This window comes from Lichenostomus cassidix, chromosome 7, assembly GCF_008360975.1.
Source record: "Lichenostomus cassidix isolate B80296 chromosome 7, HeHo_3.0, whole genome shotgun sequence".
NCBI lineage: Eukaryota > Metazoa > Chordata > Aves > Passeriformes > Meliphagidae > Lichenostomus > Lichenostomus cassidix.
The window spans coordinates 27,183,488-27,204,913 of NC_139488.1; the positions used below are offsets into that span (position 1 = coordinate 27,183,488).

Here is a 21,426-nt window from a genome sequence, read left to right on the forward strand (position 1 = left end):
GGAATTCAACATGACTTGTATGTAAATACCAATAGAGTGGGCTGGTGAGATTAAGTTATTGCCCAACAATTCCTTCTCTTTGCTGGGTTTTTATACCTTTGCAGTGGCACAGAACAGTAGGCTTAGCAGCTAAACATCTGGATATAAAGTGATATGCAAATCACTGTGGTGAGCCCTGACATATAAAACTGACATATCACTACCTTAACCAGAGCAAGAGAAAGTATTTTCAGTAATGCAGAGGAAAACTGCTCTGCAGCCCCATTCTGTGATGCTGCAAAGCACATTATGCCCAAGTCTCCAAGGCTTTTGCCAAAGTATCCTGACCTTGTGTTTGCACCCATCCCACTCTCAGAAATACAATCTTCAAACTTAATTATTCTCAGTGTGTTACTAAGCAAGTGAGCCTCTCATGGGTGACTGCTTTCATGATAGGGTATCACCAATTTTCATTTCATCTGGAATATGAGATATTTTTCTAGTGAGGCCTGCAATTTGCTGTGTAAAGATGCTTCCTATCAGTCTGTGCTGCACCAAGATTGCTTTTCACACAGCACTGGCTGTGCAGGCACTGGCTGTGAAAGTGCTCAGACCCACAGCAATGCTGAGGTCACTTGCAGAGAGGTGGATGGTGCTGCCTTGCCGGCGATTTGAAGAACCAGCTGTTTTCCTTGCCAACAAAGATGATGGAACAGAGACTGCCACTGCCTCATCCTCTTCTCCATGCACAATGCCTGGTGCAAAACTGATCCTTTTTGGATCCTTTACCCTTCTACAGCTGCAGCTTCTTCTGCACTTTAGTCCATCCCAACAACCTGACTGTTGCAGTATAGCATTTTATTTGATTTATTTATTCTGAGTTAACTAAAATTCATGTTCTTTGCTTGCAAAAATGCACAAATTTTAACTATAAAAAAAAATTACACTTTTTACAAAATTTGGGCCAGGCTCTAAACCTCCCAGGATCCCATAATTACAAAAACTGTCCTTCGTCCTTTCTACCCTATTTCCCCTCCTCCCCAAGGGGTACAAGTCAGGGACAGCACATATTTAGGGTATGCCAAATTCACATTAGATTCAGACCAGCAGAGGAAAGCCAATCCTATAGGTAAAAAACAGACACCCCAGTGAGGCTTCACCCTCCACACTTCATACAAGGGCTGAGCTGACCTCACTTGGCAGAGTATCAGAGAGGAAAATCTCTCTTTGAACTATCCCAGGCTCAGCCAGAGAGGTTAAAACCTGCACTTTAAATCACACTTTCTTCCCCTTTGTAAAGAAACTGTGCTCCCCAATTATGGATTTAACTAGCTGCAGTGTCTAATCACAGCTTTCTCACCTTCACCACATTCTTTACCATGCAGGTCAGGCAATTTCTTTAAAAATATCATGGTCCTTTGAAAGTTTCTCTTAATTTCGGAGACTGATTTGGAGTTTTTCCCCCTCACATCACCATGTCATCTGCCTCTCTCCAGTCCACAATACAAGGAAGCAACTTTAATTAGGGCATTCTTTTGTCTGATAGGAAAAATCACAGTGAGAAAGGAAGGCATTTGTTTCTCTCCATTTCTCTGCACTAGCGCTTTCAGCTGCCCACCTATGATCTGGATATAATCAAAAACATTATCATGCTCTTTGCTTGCTCACGTCCTCATTAATACCTCAACTGGCAAGGTAATTTCTCAGCCCAATGTGACTTAGCAGGGGGTAAAGCTGGCATAAGTCTGTGCAAAAATAATGCAAGCCACCAGAAATGGTTCAGTCCATTTTTTTCAGAACAGTATTGAGAAAAATGCTGTAATCAGATGATAAGAGCAACAAATGGCACACCACTTCTGGCTGTTTCAGGGCAAGCCTGAACTATATAACTGTTGACTATGCCCATGTGGATGTGCCCAATGCTAACCTGTTTGCATGTCAGTCTCTCCTTGCTATAGCAGACTTGACTTCATTGGCCATGCTGAAGCTCCAGTGTCCAAGTGTAAGTGCATGGGACTCACAGGCTTTCATGAACATTTTGAAGACTTGCATCTTCTTTGGAGAGGCAAGGCTGAGAGCAAGTGATTGAAATACCAGGTGGAAATTGAAGAGTAAAGGGTCCAAATTACACCTCTGCCATGGATTTTCTGAGCCCAGAGAAGAGCTTTGGCTATGTCCACATTAGTCAAGTGCAGACTGAGGTTGTGCAGACCTCGACTGGTATCTTCAGAAAGTGCAGTCTCACTGCAGGAGCAGCTGTGTTAGGTGCAGTACTGTACTAGTTTTCAGATCTGCTATAAATTCCCGTGACTCAACATCACAGCCTTTTCACAGGGCAGGGGGGCTCTTAATCCTTCTTGGCCTTGGATTCCCATCTATAGTGTGAAATTATTAGTGCTTTCTTGCCTCACTGAAGTCCTGTAAGAATAAATGTTGGTGAGGGGCCCTGATCATTTAGCAACAGAAAGTATTGCTGACAGATTTTATATGCTGTGGATCTGTGGAACTACTCTGCCACTACAACTGCTGCCACAAATTTCCTGGTTTGCAAAATGCTTTTTGCCTAGACAACATTATCTATGGAGACTTATTCTCTTCAGGGTTTAGTGGCAGCCCAGATGTGGACAGGATTGAAGGTGCCCAAGGGTAAGAGTGATCTTTTCTGACAAGCACGGGTTTTGAGCATTTTACTGCTCTGGAGCTTTCTGCCAAACAGGCAGGAAAGAGCCTATGTTCATCCACAAATCTGCATATAACCTGGTGCCTGACAGACTAATCTATCATATGCCAGAGACTTTCAATAAACTCAGGGTGCCAAACCTGCTGGTTGACAGTCCTAGAATATATTTACAATTAGCCATATTTCTGCAAGCTGCAACTTGAAGGAACTCTTTTGGGACATCAGTCATTCTACTCAGCCTTCAGCTCCTAAGCCTGCATGATCCAGAGCTTTTTTAATGCTTATACAGCCAGGAGCATTAGTCAGGAAAGGGGGTGCCTTAGCTGCTGTGCTTCCCCTAAAACAATCCTTGAAAATTCATACAACACCTTCCCTGCTCCCCAAACTAACCATATTGATGCCTCATCCCTGGAAGTGTTCAAGGCCAGGTTTAGTGGGGCCCTGAGAAACCTGATCTAGTTGGTGGCATACTTGCCCATTGTGGGAGGGTTGGAAGTAGATGATCTTTAAAGTCCCTACCAACCCAAGCCTTTCTATGATTCTACAATATGTCCTCTCTTGCACCAATCTGCTTGGCAGTAAAAGACACATTCAGATCAGCTCTATATCAAGTATGAAAATCACCTCTGTCAAGTGTCAAGACTTGCATCAGCGGCAGCTTAGTAGTTTTACATTTATTGCAGAGAAGTCTGGCAGTCCATAATGATGTGCACTTTACTTGCCAGTTCTGAGTCCCTTGATGCGGCTTTTGCTCCCTACTCTCTACCTCTGGGCTCTTGTTGGTAACAGCTAGTTGTGACAAGGACTCCTGTGTCGCTGTTGAGCAGCTAGCAGAGTAAAGAAGAACCAGTTCTCAGTGGCAAGAAGGAAAGACCTTTATTGTTTTGATTTCATCATATATATAGAGTTTTCAAAGGTCACCCAGATTGGTCGGCCAGAAGCCTCCCCCTAGGCCTGATTGGCCAGGCCTGCACCGTCCAGATCTTGGGACACTGTTTTTAATAACATCCAAATTTTATTTATAAAACACAAAAAGAATTCTCATGGGAAAAGCCTGTGCTAGCCACACTCCTGAGCTGCACTTCCCCACGTAACAGCCATGGGGGACGATCCTTTCCCATTTCCTGATGGAGCTGACAGCCCTCTTGGCAGGCAGAACTGCGAGGGCTTCTGGCCATGATGCTTTCTGGTTGGTTTTCCTCAGTATTACCTCCACTCCCTGTGAATGGCTGACCCTCGTAGCCATGCATCTCACATCCACAGCCCCATCAGGCTGCTGCTCTGAGCTGACACCCCTGTGGTTTCCTTCTGGGAAAAGTCAAATGTTTCCCTTAGGAATTCCCAGCCACTCCCTGTGCAGTCATTTGTTTGGGTGCTATCCTCCTGCTGTCCAAGCTGCTTCCCTTCAGCTTGCTGTTGTGCCACATTGTCACATGGTGTCTCAACCACCCTCCTTTACACCTTCTACGTTGTCCTTGCCAGGGAGCTCTTCTGAAGCATGATTTGGCCTGCCTCCAAGCAGGGTCTGTCATATCATCACTTCTTTACTGGCTTCTGTCTGTGCTAGCAATGAGACAGTCTCGAGGAGTAAGGCTCCTTGAGGAGGTGGAAAGTCACAGCTACACCATGTCCCTCCTCCACAAAACTCACTCTCCCTGGAGCCTGGGCACCCTGCCTACAGCACAGGTGAGACAGCAGAGCACTGCTTTTCCAACAGAGAGGTGAAATCACTGTGACCATATTTTCAATTTTTTTTCTCACTAATAATGAGGTCTAGATTATTGTTTTTCCTCCCATTAAAATAAGCTCGAATAACGATCACTTGTGCTCAAGAGCTGAAAAAAGCAGCAAGTATTTCAAAACAATCACTCATTCACAGAAGAAAAACAGTACATTAAAATACTAACACTATATCCAAAACAAAAACAAAACATACAAACTGTGAGTCAAAATGAAGGTTATGAATTTTTGAAATGTGTGTATTTATACTTAATGAAATGTGACTCATAATATGGGTAGTGTAGATTTACAATGTTCTAAACTATTCATATCCTTTCTTGCAAGCATTTGGATTTTACAAATGATGTGACAAGTAAATACGTTGCTTAGAAACCATGGTGGGCTTTTGAAACTAATTCTTTTGTTTCTGGGATTTTAACTTGGCAGGTGTTTGGTGCAGTGGAGTTATCAAACTCCTCTGGTTTATTCTCAGACAGCACCAGTCATTTAAGGAGGGCTCTTAGATAAGGATAAAGCTTAAAAATCTGAGGCTCATGTTATTCCAGCTCCCTGCCTGCATGGCATGCCCTCAATACCTCTTACAGTTTCAGTCACGCTGTGTCCAATTCCTGAAACCAAAAACCCTTGTGAACCCCAGGATCTTCTAGGAAGTATTTTCCATGAAGCTTTGAAACACAGGACGAACTAAGCCAAAGAGATGCTGTGGTGAGGTCATACTGCTTTTAAATAGAGACAGACAGAAGTAGTCTGAAATAATTTATAATGCCATCATCTAAGGGAATGATGTTAACCAGGAAATTGAGAAGTGGGAGTACTTATAAACGCCACCCTGATCCCAAACTCCTTCCACAACCCCAGAATAGCTGGCATTACTACTAATATGATCTACAGCAGCACATTTAAACATGGTTAACATTTAAATTTAGGTTTCATAAATTACACCCTCCAGAGATGGATAGAGACAGCTCCTATCTCTTTGAGGTATTGTTTCATTTGCAAATTCAAGCAGATGGTGCACGAGCAACTAATGACTCAAAAAATCACCCCTAAAAATAGTCCAGAACAAGGTGTGGATTTATCAGGGAAGGAGGGAACAGAAAAGGCTTTACTTCCCCTTCCCATTTCTCAGGCACAGCTCCAGGAGCTCAGCACACCCAGAGCTGAGCAGCACCAAGGACCCCATCAACACCCCATTTTCAAGCACCTCTCCCTGTCACCTCACACAGGGTGGAGAGGAGATGGTGAAGAGGAAATGGGCTCAACACTCCACAATTTCTCCACACCAATTGCGTGCATCCAACCCCCCCCAAAAAAAAAACCCCACCCTGGGAAATTACACTTTTATTAACTGTACCCTGAACTGCTCAGCACAGCCGTGTGGCACCACTGAAAACTTCCAGTCTCCCAGTCAGGTGGGTAGTGCTTCATGAAAACTGACTTTTCCAAGCAAATTCTATAAACACTTGTCACTGCTTCCTCAGGAGGCAATACACTGCAACACAGTGTACCTCCACCGGGAAGCCAAGTTTGCTGTCACTCCCCTGTTTGTGACAATGTTGTAGCCCCGTGTCTAACCACACTCGTACAAACTCTCAGGGAGGCAGAGAGTCCCTCCAGGACGTGCTGTGGGGTTTGAGCAGGGGTGAGAGACTGCGGGGGAGAAACCTGCCGTGCAGCCCAATTATGTAAACCACAAATTCCTCAGAGCACCGTGCCTGTGCAATGCCTGGCAGAAGGCACTGTTCACAGCCATCCCCAAAGCAATGCTGTTCTGGAGTAATAAATATTAATAATTTCTGGTTAAAGATCCCAGCACAAGTAAAGCCACAGCTTGAAAAGTAAAATGTTTCTGTATGAAAAGCAGGAGGGCCTCTGGAAATTTGAACAGCTACAGGAAGGTAAGTTTTATTATTTACTGCACAAATACAGCAGAAAATGTATATTAAATTACCCTTCAGTTGTTTCTGTGAAGCAAAAAACTCTCCGTCATCTACACATCTTGCTTTTTTCTCATGCTTGTACCATGAATTCTTCCACCTCTGCTCCTCATGTCCCTGTCCTCTACTGCTGAATATCCTGGGAAGAAAGCACTCTCTTCCTCCATTTTCATTAGTAGTAGAGACAGATACCACAATGTTATCTGATTCTACATGCTAGACTTTAACAGATTTGTTAGACCATGCTCAGTCTTTTTTTTTTTTTTTTTTTTTTTTGGCTTGTCTTATCTGTTTATTATGCAATAAAAAATAGTTGCTGTTGAGGCTCATAATTCAACCACTTCTGACATACATTATTTCACTGAAGCATAGCTCTTCTATCCATTACAAATGCAGCTCTAAATTTGTCAGACTTTCCTGTGCTCATTTTGTGTGTTTCCTCACTCCTCTAGTGGCATCCTAAATAAAAATAATGTTTAAAAATAAAGGAAATATGATAATTATATACAATGGGCCAGAAGAAAGAGTTGCACCAAAACACATTGGGTGAGGATCTGCCTGCATCAGCCAGATGAAGGAAACAGGTTCTGAAGTGAATTCTAAGAGAGAAGAAAGCAACCATTCACATTGCCACTACGATTCATACAAAGGTGTGCAGATGCACCTGGTTCTGAGTGAAAGTCTGGCCATGGCAAATAAACCATAAAGTCAAATTCTGTGCTGGCAGAGGGAGGATGCAGAATGATTTACTGTAGCTCTTTTAACATTCGCAATACTGAGTGAGATGCCAGCATTCTGCTTCATTAACCAGTCATTTTGATTGCATCTTTTTTTTTTTCTTTTTAATTCTAGTAATTTTCTCTTCTTTGCAATTATACTAGACATCTAAATCTCTTTCCATAAATTATAACTTTCTTTTCAAGGGGAAAACTGGCCACATAATCTGGAAACACACTCTCCTCTAATGCCAGAACCTGAAGGAGAAGAGCTTGAGCAGCAACCCTAGACTAATTAAAAGATTATCTTTACCTTGCTCCCACAATGAGCTGGTTCCTGTTGGCATCCAGTGCAAGCTGAGAAAAGTCATGCACACCTGGATAGGTGAAATTCGACACCCAGGGCTTCAGATCTGCAATGAAAATGAGAAAGCAGAAAACAATAAAGCTGCTCCAGAAGCAGTGAGTTCACCTGGACATCCACTAATGGATTTCCTCCTGAGTTATCTGTCAGGGGAAGGCTAATTAATAATCTCTTTAAAGGGTTTCTATTTATTCTGATTCTCTGCAGAATGTGCAAAGAACCCACACAAAAACACAAGGCCGTCTCAGCAGTTATTTTCACATCCAAGATGGAGTGTCAGCATTGGTTTCAGAGACAACAGCAGCTCAATTTTACTTCTGTTGAAACTGAGGAAACATCTTCAGTGTCAGGATTAAGTGGTGTAAAGGGACAAGGCTGCCTGCCATAACACCTCCCCAGCCTCGCCTTCTGTGCTAATCAAAGGGAAACTGCTGCCTGCCAGAATGAGAAGGTTATGCCAATTGATGAAGAACCAAGTTACTGGTGATCTGCACTCAATACCTGGCTGCTCCAACGACAGATTTTGCCTTCTCTTTTAGGTTTTAGGTTCTCTTCTAGGTTTCGCTTTACCTAACATCTCAGATCCCTATCAGCTAAATCCTTCCTTCATTTTTAGATGATGGGAAGTTGGTTGTCATTGCAGCATCTTTGTGGCTGAGCAAGTGCACAGGCTTGAGACTGGCTTTATCGACTGGCTTGGATTTGCCCATCTAGGCAATTGTCCAAATTGCAATCACACAGGTTAAATGCAGAGGAATAGCTTTGGCTATGCTTTGCTCGAAGAGACAAAGTTCTTCCAGAAGTTACATCTGTTAACACAACATCAACTGAGCAATCTAGGGCAGGCAGTCCTGCTGTAATAAAAAATATACCCGTTTAAAAAAAAAAAGGTGAATTACTATTTTTAGGGTACTCTCAGGCATGACGCTAGGGCATTCACATCATCCCATCTCTCAATATCACTACCAACTTTGACCTTGTGTATATTACAGATCACAGAATTTCAACCTCTCCCCTTACAACTTTATTGCACAAAATAACTGAGAATAGATTTAAATGTATATTTCAGAAAGTCATATAGCTTTACTGTGAGGATTTCTCTTGAGAATTTACTCTGTTAACTATTCTGGCTGTAAAATACATGGAGAATACCAAATATTTCAGGGAGCAAGGCACAGATAAGACCAAATCAGTATAACGATAATCTCTCTGTAACCTGTTAACAAGTAGCCCTGCCTCATTCAAGGGCTGGTCACTGAAGAGCCAGGAGGCTCAACATGGAAGGTAATATCTTCTGGTCTCATGCCAACATCATGACCTGATGACTCATAACAATAATGATGCACTTCAGACCAGTTCAGAAGATCTCTGAAAAAAACACGTTCCCCAACGATAAACTGACTCACTGAAGGCAGTCAGGTTTGAAGGCTTTGTTGTAGGCATTAGTTCCACTTTCCACAGGGGTGAGAGGACAATGCTGATGAGGAATCTCATTAAGGCCTGTGGTGTCTTGGCATGCTTCGCAGGATTACAGATGTGCAATAGTTTAAAACTTTTGATGTAGGGATATTTGTTGAGCAATTTCAAGTCCTTTCTCCCTCCAGGGATGGATGAACTTTAACCAAGCCCTTAAGTTATCGAAACCTTAAAAAAACACATCTAAAATGTCCCTGAAGTCTATATGGCCTGCCTCTCTTTCCAAAGCAGGACCTTGTCATGGATCTTCTGCCTCTGCCCTGAACACCACAATGTTTCACAACAGCTCCTAGGGTCCCTCACCATGGAGCTGGACACCACCTGGCCTGACCCCATGCCCTGCCTAACTGGATGCTGCCAGGGCCTCCCCAACAGGAGACCTCCATCCTCACAATCTAAAAACTCTGCTGCAGGGAGCCAGAGGCTTCCAGCCCTTCTCAGCATTCCTGTCACACTGTGTAACCACACACAACACGTGTACCTCCTCTGCTCTTCAAAGAAAAGGCATGAGTTAAGGAATAACTCCTCTAACCTTCAAGCATCTCCACCTCCTACAGTCCTCTGGGACCTTTAATGATGTACTAGCATCAGGGAGGCACTGCAGTTTCACCTCTGGCATTCTCCTAACTAATGGGGCTCTGACTTCTTTTCCTGTAGCTCTTTAGCTGCGGAGACATTTCTGAGCCAAGCAGCAGAACCAGCAACAATAACACCTTTCAGGCAGGTTAGCTGGCTGACATGCTGCAGATCTTCTAACATTTCTGTTGGTGACGGGGGTAGGATTAGAGGATTGCTATATAATGATGATACCTTTTAAGGATCCTACTTTTAGGCCATAATTTCTCTTGTCATTTTACCTCCTCTTCTACCAACTCTTTCCTACTAACTAACCCACTATTAGAGTGCAGTGGCAGGAAGAATATTTCTTCATCTGCTGCTCTAAGCAAAAGCTCCTCACTTCAGAGAGATACATTCATCAGTGCTTCCTTTTAATGGCAAGCTCTGACAAACTACAGGTAAAAATAATTTTTAAAAAATTAAAGGCAGTAGTTTGCTTGAATCTTTCCAAGTTGACTCAAATGTCAATCAAGCCCAAGAAATAACAGGCAGTGTCTTGATTTCTATTACTACTGCAGGTGGTACAACTTATAAAGCAACCCTTCCCAGTTATTAAATTAAAGGCTGAAAGGCATGCATCCTCACAGCAAAATTACACTTTTATAGGCATGTAGTTGGAGATTATTAAACCCAGCATGGTCCCAGATAAGAACTTATAAATGCAAGTTGTCAGAATTAATGCCAAATGGCACATTTTCCTTCCCAAAGTTCTTTCTCCTGTTAAGAGGGAACGCAACTGCAACCAAGAATCAGGACATGGGTCTTTTTTCACTCAACACATTCAAATCTACTTCTCAGACCACAGGCATACCTAAAAACATTTTCAGCTTCACTCTAAGACTAACTCAGTACTGCAAGGTAAGTGCTGCCCTAGGTCCACACCATATTAGCTGAAGTTTACACATATGGACCCAATGAACTCCAGAGATTGCTTGTATTTGACCTTCTTCTGAAGGTTGATTTTTCCAGTGCTGACTCTTTAATTTGGCTGGAAACCTTGAGTGCTGGGGCATGTTTACATTTGCAAAAGTATCTGTTTAAAAACAGTATGAAAAATTAAAAACCAAGGCTCTGGCTTTGCATGTCGGCAGCAGGAGACGGAAAACTAGGAACCACATGGCTTAGGGGCAAAATGTTCATCAAGGCCTCCTTTGTGCTTCTCATCTCTAATCATTTCCAGGGGGTTAAAAATCCATGCTCTCACTTCCTGCAACTGAAAACCAACGAACAAAAGTTTAATAGTTTCCAACACCATCCATCTCCAGATATCTGATTCAGAACCTCTAAAACTCTGCAAGTCCCTCTACAGCTCAAGGTAGTTCATGTATCCAGCTGCAAAGAAGACAAAGCTTTGAAGGAAATGGAAGTCTGCAGACACAGCTGTGCTCAGCTATTATGCAAGCCTAAGACAAGGTGAAAAGAGGCCCTTTGCCATTTCAGAGGGTGGTCCCTGCAGCTTCTAGCACACTGCTCTGCTCTGACTTCCTGAGAGCACAAGGCTGGGACAAGGATTATTCAGCTGCACAAAGGACAGTATGCCAAATTGCAGGAGCTGGGTTTAGCTCTTCAAATCATTGGCGGTTTTCTACTGAGCTTGATGGGGTTTGGATCAGCTTCTAAAGATATGGTAAACCTGGTAATACTTGAGTCTTCATCTCCTCAAAATCAACTGCTCCCCATCTCACCCTTACTCTGTGTATTTTGGAGAAAAGAAATATGTAAACACTAAGATGAGGCTTCCCTGTCTGAAGGACAGCATTTACTGCTTCATCTCACTTAAGCTCACTTGTCGCTCCCATCCCCAGCAGGCTGTAACAGCTTTGTGAGTCCAGCACACATCACACAAGAGCAGAGAGGTTAAATGCCCATGCCTTGAAATTGCAAAGCCATTGTAGGTGCATGGAGTATGGCTACCCACAGTGCTATTCAAGAACAGCTCTTGTGAAATAATTCTCAGCAAGGATTTCCTATTTCAAGCAAAGGAAACTAAACTGAACAGGACGAAGGATTCTTTGTGTAAAATAAGGGTATACCCACATGTACAGACTAACCATGGTCCTATCCTAGGACTGCACAGAAAAGCTTCAAAGAGATCATAGAAAGATCTTAAGCGAGGAAAATTCAGAGGGTCCCCATTCCAGAAAAGATAACCTGAATCCAATGCCTTACATAAGGCTCCTGTAAAACAGGCTGATTCAACAGTAAAAGTTCATGCAATGAAGTAGAGCACACACAGCACTTTGGACCTGTCAGACTCAATGGCAATAAAGAAGTACCTGTTCTGCAGATACTCGGACCTACTTTTGTGCAGTGCTAACTTGAGCACACTTTGACGGCTTCCCTTACTGCCTCAGCATGGTCTTAGTTCTAAGTTCTCTCAACTTGGCTTACTAGTTCAGGACGTGCTTAATTACTGAGTGTGACTATTGCTGCACTTCTGGCAAGGCCCAGATGACAGCATGACTTCTGTAACTTGTAAATTGTACAGTATCCTCCCCTTTTGGTTTGCTTCAGCCCTGGCACAGGGCAGATTATGTACAGTGATCAGCAGATACTCCAGTTTGCAAGTACTCAGCCACACTCAGTTTTATTTCAGACCACCCACTAGCCTGGAGGACTCAGTGTTGGATCCTGATCACGACCAAGAGATGCAAATCACTTTGTAAAATCAGGAAGGGCCTCAGGCTCTCTTCTTGGTATAGACTGATGAGATGTCCCCTTTTCAGAATCAGACCTACCATTTCAGACCATCCTCTGCTTCAGTTATCCTCAGTATTCAGAAAATTTTTCATGAAGTAGACAGTTGCCTGCAAAGACTGAGGCCACAGTTTCCGTTCTTTGTGGGTCCCTGACCAGACCCATCAGAGACAAGGCAAGCAAGGCTGTAACCAAAGCTGAGAAGGCTAATGACTACCCAGCTGTGCTATCACCTGTCTTCTCAAATGCTGCAAGTGTGGACATTTCCAAGAATGCACAGAAGTTACAGCAAAATTACAGCATTATCTTTATTAGACTGACAATGAATCATATTTTAATATCAGCGTCATTTTAAATTTTAGCTCTCTCTTGTAGGTCACACCACAGATTAGTACAATAGACTTTGGACATTAACTTTCCCTCCACCCCATGCTGAGTTTTAAGAGTAGCCTCCATAACACAAAACCACTCCACAATTTAGCAAATTTATCAGGGGAGGGAGAAATCTTTTACTGCAGGGGCAGAGCTGAGCAAACAAATGTGTCAGCACTCAGAGCTCAACTTTACTTATGAGGCCAAAATACTCGATCTGGCTTTACCCCAGAAGTCCTCCTACACATACATATCACCCTGCTGTCTTGTCTTCCTATCACCACCTCCACCTCATTACTGGTATTCTTTCTTTCTTTCACCTGATCCACTGAAATCTTTCATTTTACATTAAATATGTCCTCATCCCAGCTGCTGCAATTTCCAGTGTCATTGTCTTCTCAAATCTCTGATCTCCATTCAAAGCTCTGAGGACTTAGAAGGCTGTTGACAGAATACATGCCCTTCTACAAACCAGGTCAAACCAGCAGTTTCCTTCTCTCTCCCCTCAATAACCAAACATAACTCAGATGTTCTTCCAGCTGTCTGTTTCATGGTTTCATTCAGTTTACCCTTCTGACCCCATACTCACCTCTCCTCCCACTCCTGCTTTCTTTTCCAGCAGTCTTCACCTTCCAGCCATGTTTCTACCTCATTTCCTGCCCACTCAAACAATTTTTCCTATCTTGACCAACTACAAAGCCCCTTCTCAGATGAAAGAACAATGAACTAACCCATAAGCCTGTGAGTCACTGTGATAGCAGCTTGCAGTGAGCCATTCCTTTTCCATGAGATCCGAGAAGCAAGAGTTGCTACTGTCCCTCTCCAAACTGTCCCAGAATATGTGGATGGGAGATGACTGGAAAAAGAAAGAATAAGACTTTTTCTCTAACTGATAAGACTTTTTCTCTTGGTCTTGTAAAAGAAGGAATAGTCCTATCCCTCAGCTACCAAGGAATAGAACAGGACAGAAGAAAAGGCTCTGTTCTTTACCATCCTGAAGGAAAAAAAAACCAAACCAAAGACTCAGGTCTTGCCTCCACAGAACCATAGGAATCACCATAAATATAGTAACCATTTAAAGATCTGGATGATTTTGTGCCTCTTCCCCTAATGCCTACGGCTCCTCTCTGAACTGATCTTCTTCCACCCCAAGAGAAAAATGGCAGCTGGAGATGTAGGCATGGTCCCAAGAGCCTAATAGCACTGACACAGAAGAGTTCTCTGTCTTGAGAAAATCATGAAACTTTTTAATTTCTCAGTACTTCCAACTGTTAAATGGGTTTAGTGCATCAAGGCCTAATTATCTGTAACACACACAGTGTGCAGGAGGCACTAAGTAATGCTATATACCAAAATATACCAAGCATTTTGACTCTTTGTTTCCTAAATTTTAGTAATTTCTTCAAAACAAGTGTTGCTAAATTGTTTCAGTATGGAGGAAAAAAAGAACTTAGTTCAAACCAAATTTTTGCAAAAGTACAATTATAACTGCTTGTTTATTTACTTTTTTATTATTAATGTGGAGCAGCTGGCAAAACACACCAATATATGAGAAAGAACGCAGGGATTCAATCCCAGATAAAGAAAACATTCAATAATAAGCATGAACTAGTGCTCACTTCCAGTATGGGACAGCATGCTGGTAAGCTGTCCTGGGGCCACCTCAAGGAAGGATATTGAAGGACTGCAATTGACATTCCCAATTTGGCACATTCTGACAGTATTCAGCAGTTTTGCTCCATCAGAGAGGTCAGTCTCAGCCCTCTGTGTTTCACTTGGGTTCCTATTTGCACATGGTGAAGGGTGGGCAGAAGTTCTAATAGACGTGACCCAGGGGAGACTTCCAGGAGCCAGAAGACTTTCACTCGGTAAGTCCCCAGGACTCAGGCTGGGGATTGGGAAAGAAGTCCTGTAACTTGAGAGAGGTTCTTCCCTCTTCAGCATGTTTCCTATAGCTCAGACCTGCCAAGACCTCTATCGCCAACCAACACAGAATCATTTATGTTGGAAAAGACCTATAAGATCATCAAGTCCAACTGTTAACTCAGCACTGCCACCACTGTCCACAGTGAACCACATCTCTAAGGGCCATATCTACTCTTATTTCAAATACTTCCAGGGATGATGACTCAACCATTGCAGATCCTCCTTGGCCATGGCAAATAAAGAGCAAAAGGGGATGCCACAGTGCTGCAAGAGGGGTGGATATGGATGTATGACAAGCGTGTCTGTTTGCCCTGCCTGAGATTTACAGGATCAAAGGTGTAGGTCTACATAGCACAGGACTTTATGGAAATAATGGATTTGGCTTTCCTCAGCAGGCTGTCAGCTGGGGCAAACACCATCCTAACACTGCTTCCCCTCCTCGACAAGCTTGCCTGCAACCCCACACAGCACTGCACGGTGTCATGTGGCTACAGCCCTGCTCCCCACCACGAGGTTGTGAAACTTGGCTAACCAGTGCCACACACAGCCCCACTGTGAGCAAACCCAGAGACTTCTTGTTCTCCTGAGGATGCTGCAGAGTGTTTAAGCATTGTGATCCATTGTTTACTGAGACAAGCCCCGCAGCTGTCACGCAATCTCTCTCACTGAGAAAGATAAAGTGAGTGCTCATGCATCACTTGCAGCTTCCTATGACATTTTGATCAGTATAATCCCTCTTTTCAGACAGCAAAGCAAACTGCATCTTGGCTCCTACAACCACTGCAGTCTGATGGGAAAAAAACCCCACCCCTTTGTCATCGTTCAAGGATCCTTCAGTCTGCCTCCTCCACATCTGGAGGCAAATTTTTTTCACTGTCCTTACAGTTCCACATCTCGATCAGCCACTTGTGCCAGGAGAGGTGGTGCAGGATTCAGGACAACTGTTTTCACTAGTGAGAAGGTAGGAGAAGGCAGAGAAAGCAGGGCTAAACTCTCAGTTTTTTCCTGCAGGTAACCAGATCTGCCACAGAAGCAGAAGTGTCTGATTGTGATGAACATCTGAAGCAGAAGGTGATCCTCTTTTCTGGCTAACCAAAGACTGATCTGGAGACACCCAGTCAAATGCACAGTTTGTGCTGTGGAGCTGCCAGGCTCACGAGGAATCCTGGCTTCTGCAGACAAAGCTCCCACCATGAGGCAGTTACAGCAAGGAGTGAGAGCTGAGGCTGTAAATTCCTGAAAGAGTTTTAAAATTAGGCTGTTCTCATGAGGATCAGTATTTTTAAATTTGAAACCAGCTAATAATACACAGCCACACTGACTTCTAGAAAAGTACATATTCAGAACCTGACTGAGCTGAGCCTGTTTGTGGGCTTTCCAGGGTGAACCCTATATGATACAACAAGAATATTTCTTATGAGATTGCTAGTACTAAAGGGAACTTTATCAAAGCATAATGACATCCTTGAATTGAAGGTTTTAGGAGAATGTGATATGTTAACACTCATCAGAAGCAGATGTGCTAAATAAATGAGGTCTGCTGTACCCCTGCTGTATCACAAACTTGTTCAGTTAGGGAACTATATTAAGTAAGATTTAAAATTGAAAATGAGGTCTCTCCAAGGGATGTCTTTGTTTGCACTGAACCACAGAAAAAGAAGATAAGCATTTCACTTTAGATTTCCACCCTGTTCCCTTTCTCTGATGTGTGCCCAAGATCCAAAAAAAAGCCTCCCATCTCTCTGTCCTAGATCCAGCCACTGTACCAAAGACAGGACCACACACATGCCCCAGTTACACAGTGGTACCTCTAGAAAGTATCAATAAGCTACTCTGTTGCTGACATGAGTTTTTCATGGCTTTGGTCCATACACAGCACACTGGTGACCCTCTGAGTACCTGTTCCTCCTCACTGTGAGTCTCCCTCACTCAGCCCTGTTGCTGAGGGTGCCTCCCTCTCATCAACATCACCACTCATGGTCAGAGGCTGCTCCTTCACTTCACTGCTGTACTTCTTTAAAATTTTACCTTCCCTCACTCCAATATGTAAGTTACTTGATTGCTTCACTTCCTGAAGCTTCACTGCAAAGTCTTCCTTTTCTCTCCTGCTTGTCATGATTCATTCCCTCTAAAGCATTTCATTAATTAAGGACATTCTTCCAACCCTCCTTTTCTTCCTGAGGTCCCAAGAAACAGCACACTGAGTAATTTTTTTCAATCAAATCTCATTGCAATTATTTGTGAAGTACCTTGGACACCATTAACGAGGAAGTGTCAAAGAACTAGCATCATTACTGTTATAATTATTATTATGGAATGAAAAATATATTGAGAGCGGTTGGGCGTAATTTTCAGAAGTTTTGCCTGAGAGCAATTATTTCCCTAACTACTGTATATTTATGGTTTTATCAATCATAATTTTCAAACAAATTCTAAATTAAGTCTAAATAAGGAAGTTCTAGTTTCAGTTGCCACAGTTCTATTTTTCAAGATTAAAATGAAAATTGCCACAAAGCTTGCTTAATGGAAACAAAATCCATACTGAAATGCACTGAAGGTCAAATATTTTGAAGCACCCACAGGACGCCACCAGTTTCCAGTCAACACTCCATCATTAGTTGATGTTTGGACTCCCTGGATGGAGAATCAAGGGCAGCAAGGCTGTGAGCTAGAAGACAATTCTCCCATAATGAATTGTGCCTTCCCTTTGATGCTTAGATAGATACACCTCTAACACTTCACACTACAATCTTCTTCCTTCGTTAACTAAAATTTTCCTTTGGATTGTCAAAATCTCACTTGCTCAAGAAAAGTGTAAATCTTGACCATAATTTCCTAAGGGGTTTTCCCAGCTGGCCTTGGGAGCTGATGAATACTAATGTGGTTTTTTTCCCATCAATATACAGTAAAGGGAATAATGCATTAGTGACCAATTCAACAATAGGAGGGGTGTTTGGTGAAATGTCAAAACTTTCTAAACAAATAAATCATACCTTATTATCCTTCAGCCCACAAAGTTAAACAGCTTTTGCTTTCAATGCAACAAGAAAACACTTAGCTACTCCCCACAGGTTTCAGTGTTTGAAGCTGGCCACATTTCAATAAAATGTTGTTTAAAGAAATAAAATATCAAGAAAATATATAGCAAGCTACATTCAAGTCACCGGAATCACAATTATCTGGTAGGAGGTAATAATTACAGACAGTCTGAAGTAAACCCCCAGATCTAAACACTCCCGAACGAAATAATTTTGAAAACCTGAGGCAACAGACAGAGCAACTTGTCTGCATCTAGGAGAGATTGAGGATTAGACAATGGATCAAATGCCACACATTGAGAACTCACGCCAGCCATGATGATACAGTCTGCAAAGCTGAGATTTGCAGTCCTGAAAAGATCTGAGATATAAGCTATTTAAGTGAGTCCATTTTCATGGATGAAGACATGCTGTAATTATTAAAGCAGGGACAAATTATGTTCTTCTAGCTTACCCTAACTGCCATGACCCAGGGGAGAAAGTCCTGAGAGACAGAACAGAGAAAAACCTGGGAAGTTATCATACTTTCTCCTAAGCATACTGATTTAATGGATGAAATTAATGAGAAACAAATAATGGTAGAAACTGCAAGTGAAAACCTGTCTACAACTCATTTCCAGTGAAGTTGTGAATGTCTGAATGATTCATGTAACACAGATGAGTTTGCAAACTTTTAGGCACTTCATTGTTAAACAAGATGAAGCCAAGCACTCTGCAGCTATTACAAACATCAATGCATGTCCCTCATGGCTCTGGCTCTTGAAATAACAAACCTTATAGAGTATTGCCATGGAAGATCTTTCTGGTTTTCCTAAGAGGCACATTGCAAAAGAGATCCAAACATCTTTAAGCAATAGGAAAGGTGCTTTATGTCCAAGAAAGAGCCGTACAACAATAAAATATACTGCTGGCAACCAGGACAGCGTCACACAGGCACAGCCCAATTGCCAGTACAGGCTCTGAGCTACTGGTGGTAAGATCCATACAGAAAAGATGAGAAATATGAACATGATTGACAGGAACCAGAAACAAATTCTCTGGTGTTTGGCTTACCAGAGTGGACCACAGGGGATCTGTGCTGGGATGACAAACTGTTTTGTGAAATGGGACTTGGATGCATGTGTACATGCATGTATAAATAAAAAGGGATGCACTAAGAATGCACTTGACTTGTTTTACTAAATTCTCAACTCACTGAAAAACAAACAAGCATGCAAGATATTTAATGTAGCTACCCACTAACAGACAAATAGGTAGTAAGACACCAGAAACAGCCTCCTGGGAAGTAGAAGATCATTTTCTTATTGATCTAACAAGGGAAATCAAACTTTAACTGGATTTCCTATAAGCACAGAGTAGAACAATCTAATTATGAAAAGCCCAAACTGGGTATGTTATTATTGGTGGTGAACTGTACAGTGAGCACCATTTATAAGCTCCAGGGAAATTGGGGCACCATTGTGTTAGTTTGGTACTGTGCAAACACATAGGATGGTGTTTGTAGCATATAATTCCTGCTGTGTCCTCAGGACCTCCATGCAGCCTGTGAGGATAAACCATTCAGTTAATGTCCCCTCCCCAGGCCATATCTCTCCTGGCAGTGCAAATGTTACCTTTAGCATTTAAAGTATATCTAGAACTGGAATTTATGTCCCTCGACTTGTCTAGACCATTTTCTCTATGTCACAAGTAATGGCACAAATCATTTGGGGAATGGAGTCTATAAAGAAACAGGCATTTCTTCAGGTCTGAACACGGCTAAAGTAAAACCATTTTGCACATGAAGCCTCCTTTCTGCTTAAATCAGTAGGACATGTGCTGGGTTCTGTCTTTCTTACCCTCTCTTATAATAATACAAAGAGATACCAATTCAAACAGATGCTTGTCTAGTGTGGAGGAGATACAACAAGGACAACATAGAAAATACATAGCTTCTCAGGAAATAAGGGGAAAAATAGACAGAAAGAAGTTTTACTTGGATTCTTCTACAACAAGGACATTATCCAGTCAACTGGATATTAAGAATATCCTCTGGGGTGAAGTACAATAAAATGAGACTGAGCACAAGCTAAGTGGGAAATGAAGACTAGAGAACACAAAACATGCTATGGCATCCCATTTGTCTGGTGATGGGAAGCCTGGTTAGTAAGGTTGTGAAAAATAAGCTATTCAACCCCTCTGTAACATAAACTGTTTTGTTAACCTACTCATTCTGGCAGTAAATTAATGTACCCCATATGACTGAATGGTCAGAGGCCTTATTATTATAATGGCCCATCCACTGAAAATTGCTGGTGTAACATAATCCTTTCCCCTGGCAGCGGGAGCATCTGAAGGGCTCTGCTGGGGTCTCTCTTTCAGTCATTACACACTCCCATTGTGGACCAGGTTGTAATTAATGAGTTGATGCATTTGGAGACCCACAGAAAGCCCATGAGCCACACTGTTAAGCAGAGACATCCTCAGAGCAATCAGGGAACACCATATAAAATTTAGATTCCCCTACTTGTCTCCCCTTGCAGCCTAAATCTGCATGTGCTGGCATCAGAACAAGGTACAGCTTTAAGAGAAATCAGATTATGAACTGAGATGTAGTTTTGGACACATGAGTCCTCTTTCTCAGACCTTAAAAGCTATGTGCAGTGGAAAAAAGGTGCCTTTAATTTAAGTCCTGTGTATTTTCCAGCTGAGCTTTGCAGCAGAAAATACAAGATTAAACTGTAGCATGATCACAAGGAAACAGGTGCTGCAAAAAAACAATAACTCTAACTAGGGTTTAAGAAACTCAAATGATAATCTGGGTCATTTTCTCAATGCATCTGCATTTTCATCTTTCTTTTACACAATTATCGGGTTCTAATTAACTCACCAGTTTTTGCCCTTTATCATTGAAGAGAGGAAGGGAACAAGAACAGTGAAAGGGGAGGACAGATTTTTTTCCCCTGTGAAATATTCATGCCTGATTAAAACAAAGCAAACTGGCAGATTATGAGTGTGTTTACACAGCCATTGATTCTGCAGAGTAGCACTCAGATTGAGTGCCAAGAAATGCCCACCAATTTCTCAACTTCAGGAGTTGGGGTTCTTAATATTCCCTGCAAAATTATTTACCTCAGTGCTGGACTGCACAGGCACATCCTCTGAAAACTCAAAGTTTGGTACTCCTGGTTGATAGAGTGACACTTTTTTCTGTACCTGTAACATTCTCATTATTGTATTATCTACTGAACTGAATTTCACTGTGTTTTAGCAGCAAGGGCTTCTCCTTTTGGCCCTCCCCAGTTAAAACAGATGGTTAGATTTATTTAGCAATTAAAATCAAGGTTTATTTACCAGAGCAAGGTTAGAGTCAGTGCCATATCATGTAGGCTTAAAGATCCTGCTAATTTATTTTAATCCACTTAAACCTTTAAGGCATGGATAATGGAAAACAGACAGGAAATCTCTTAAACTTTCCAAATTAAGAGACAAGAGTTTCCTCCTCTGTGAAGAATAGTAAAGCTCTCTAGAAGAACCCTGAAAGGTCAGCAAGGAAGCCTTTGACTACTTTCTTCCTGGAAACCCTATCTCAAAGGTCACAAAACCACAACTAAATTGCCTTTAGCAAAGAACCTAACTAGAGACACATTGCAAGGTACTCAATTGCCTTTAGCAAAGGATGTAACTGGAGATGCATTGCAAAGCCTTAAATGGGAACCAAAATCGATATTTCAACATTTAGGAGGGAACCATTTTTAGCAAGGAGACTCAGCAGCTGCTGATGCTGGCACACTGAGTTTAACACACTAGTCTGGAGTGAATTTTGAAATAATAGTAGAACCAATATAATGATCTACCTGTTGTGTGGATAAGTGGACAGATTATCCAGGCAACAATTGAGGAG

General features: G+C 42.2%; 1 protein-coding gene across 4 annotated transcripts in view; it reads right to left on the reverse strand.

Annotated features, from left to right (window-relative positions):
* The window catches only part of SEMA5B (semaphorin 5B), a 270,385-nt gene that overhangs the window by 113,467 nt on the left and 135,492 nt on the right, over positions 1 to 21,426 (reverse strand). For all 4 annotated transcript variants that reach the window (XM_085066953.1, XM_085066954.1, XM_085066955.1 and 1 more), the window contains exon 5: positions 7,366 to 7,465. In XM_085066953.1, coding sequence (XP_084923079.1) covers positions 7,366 to 7,465 — 100 coding nt within the window. The remainder of the gene's footprint in view (positions 1 to 7,365; positions 7,466 to 21,426) is intronic.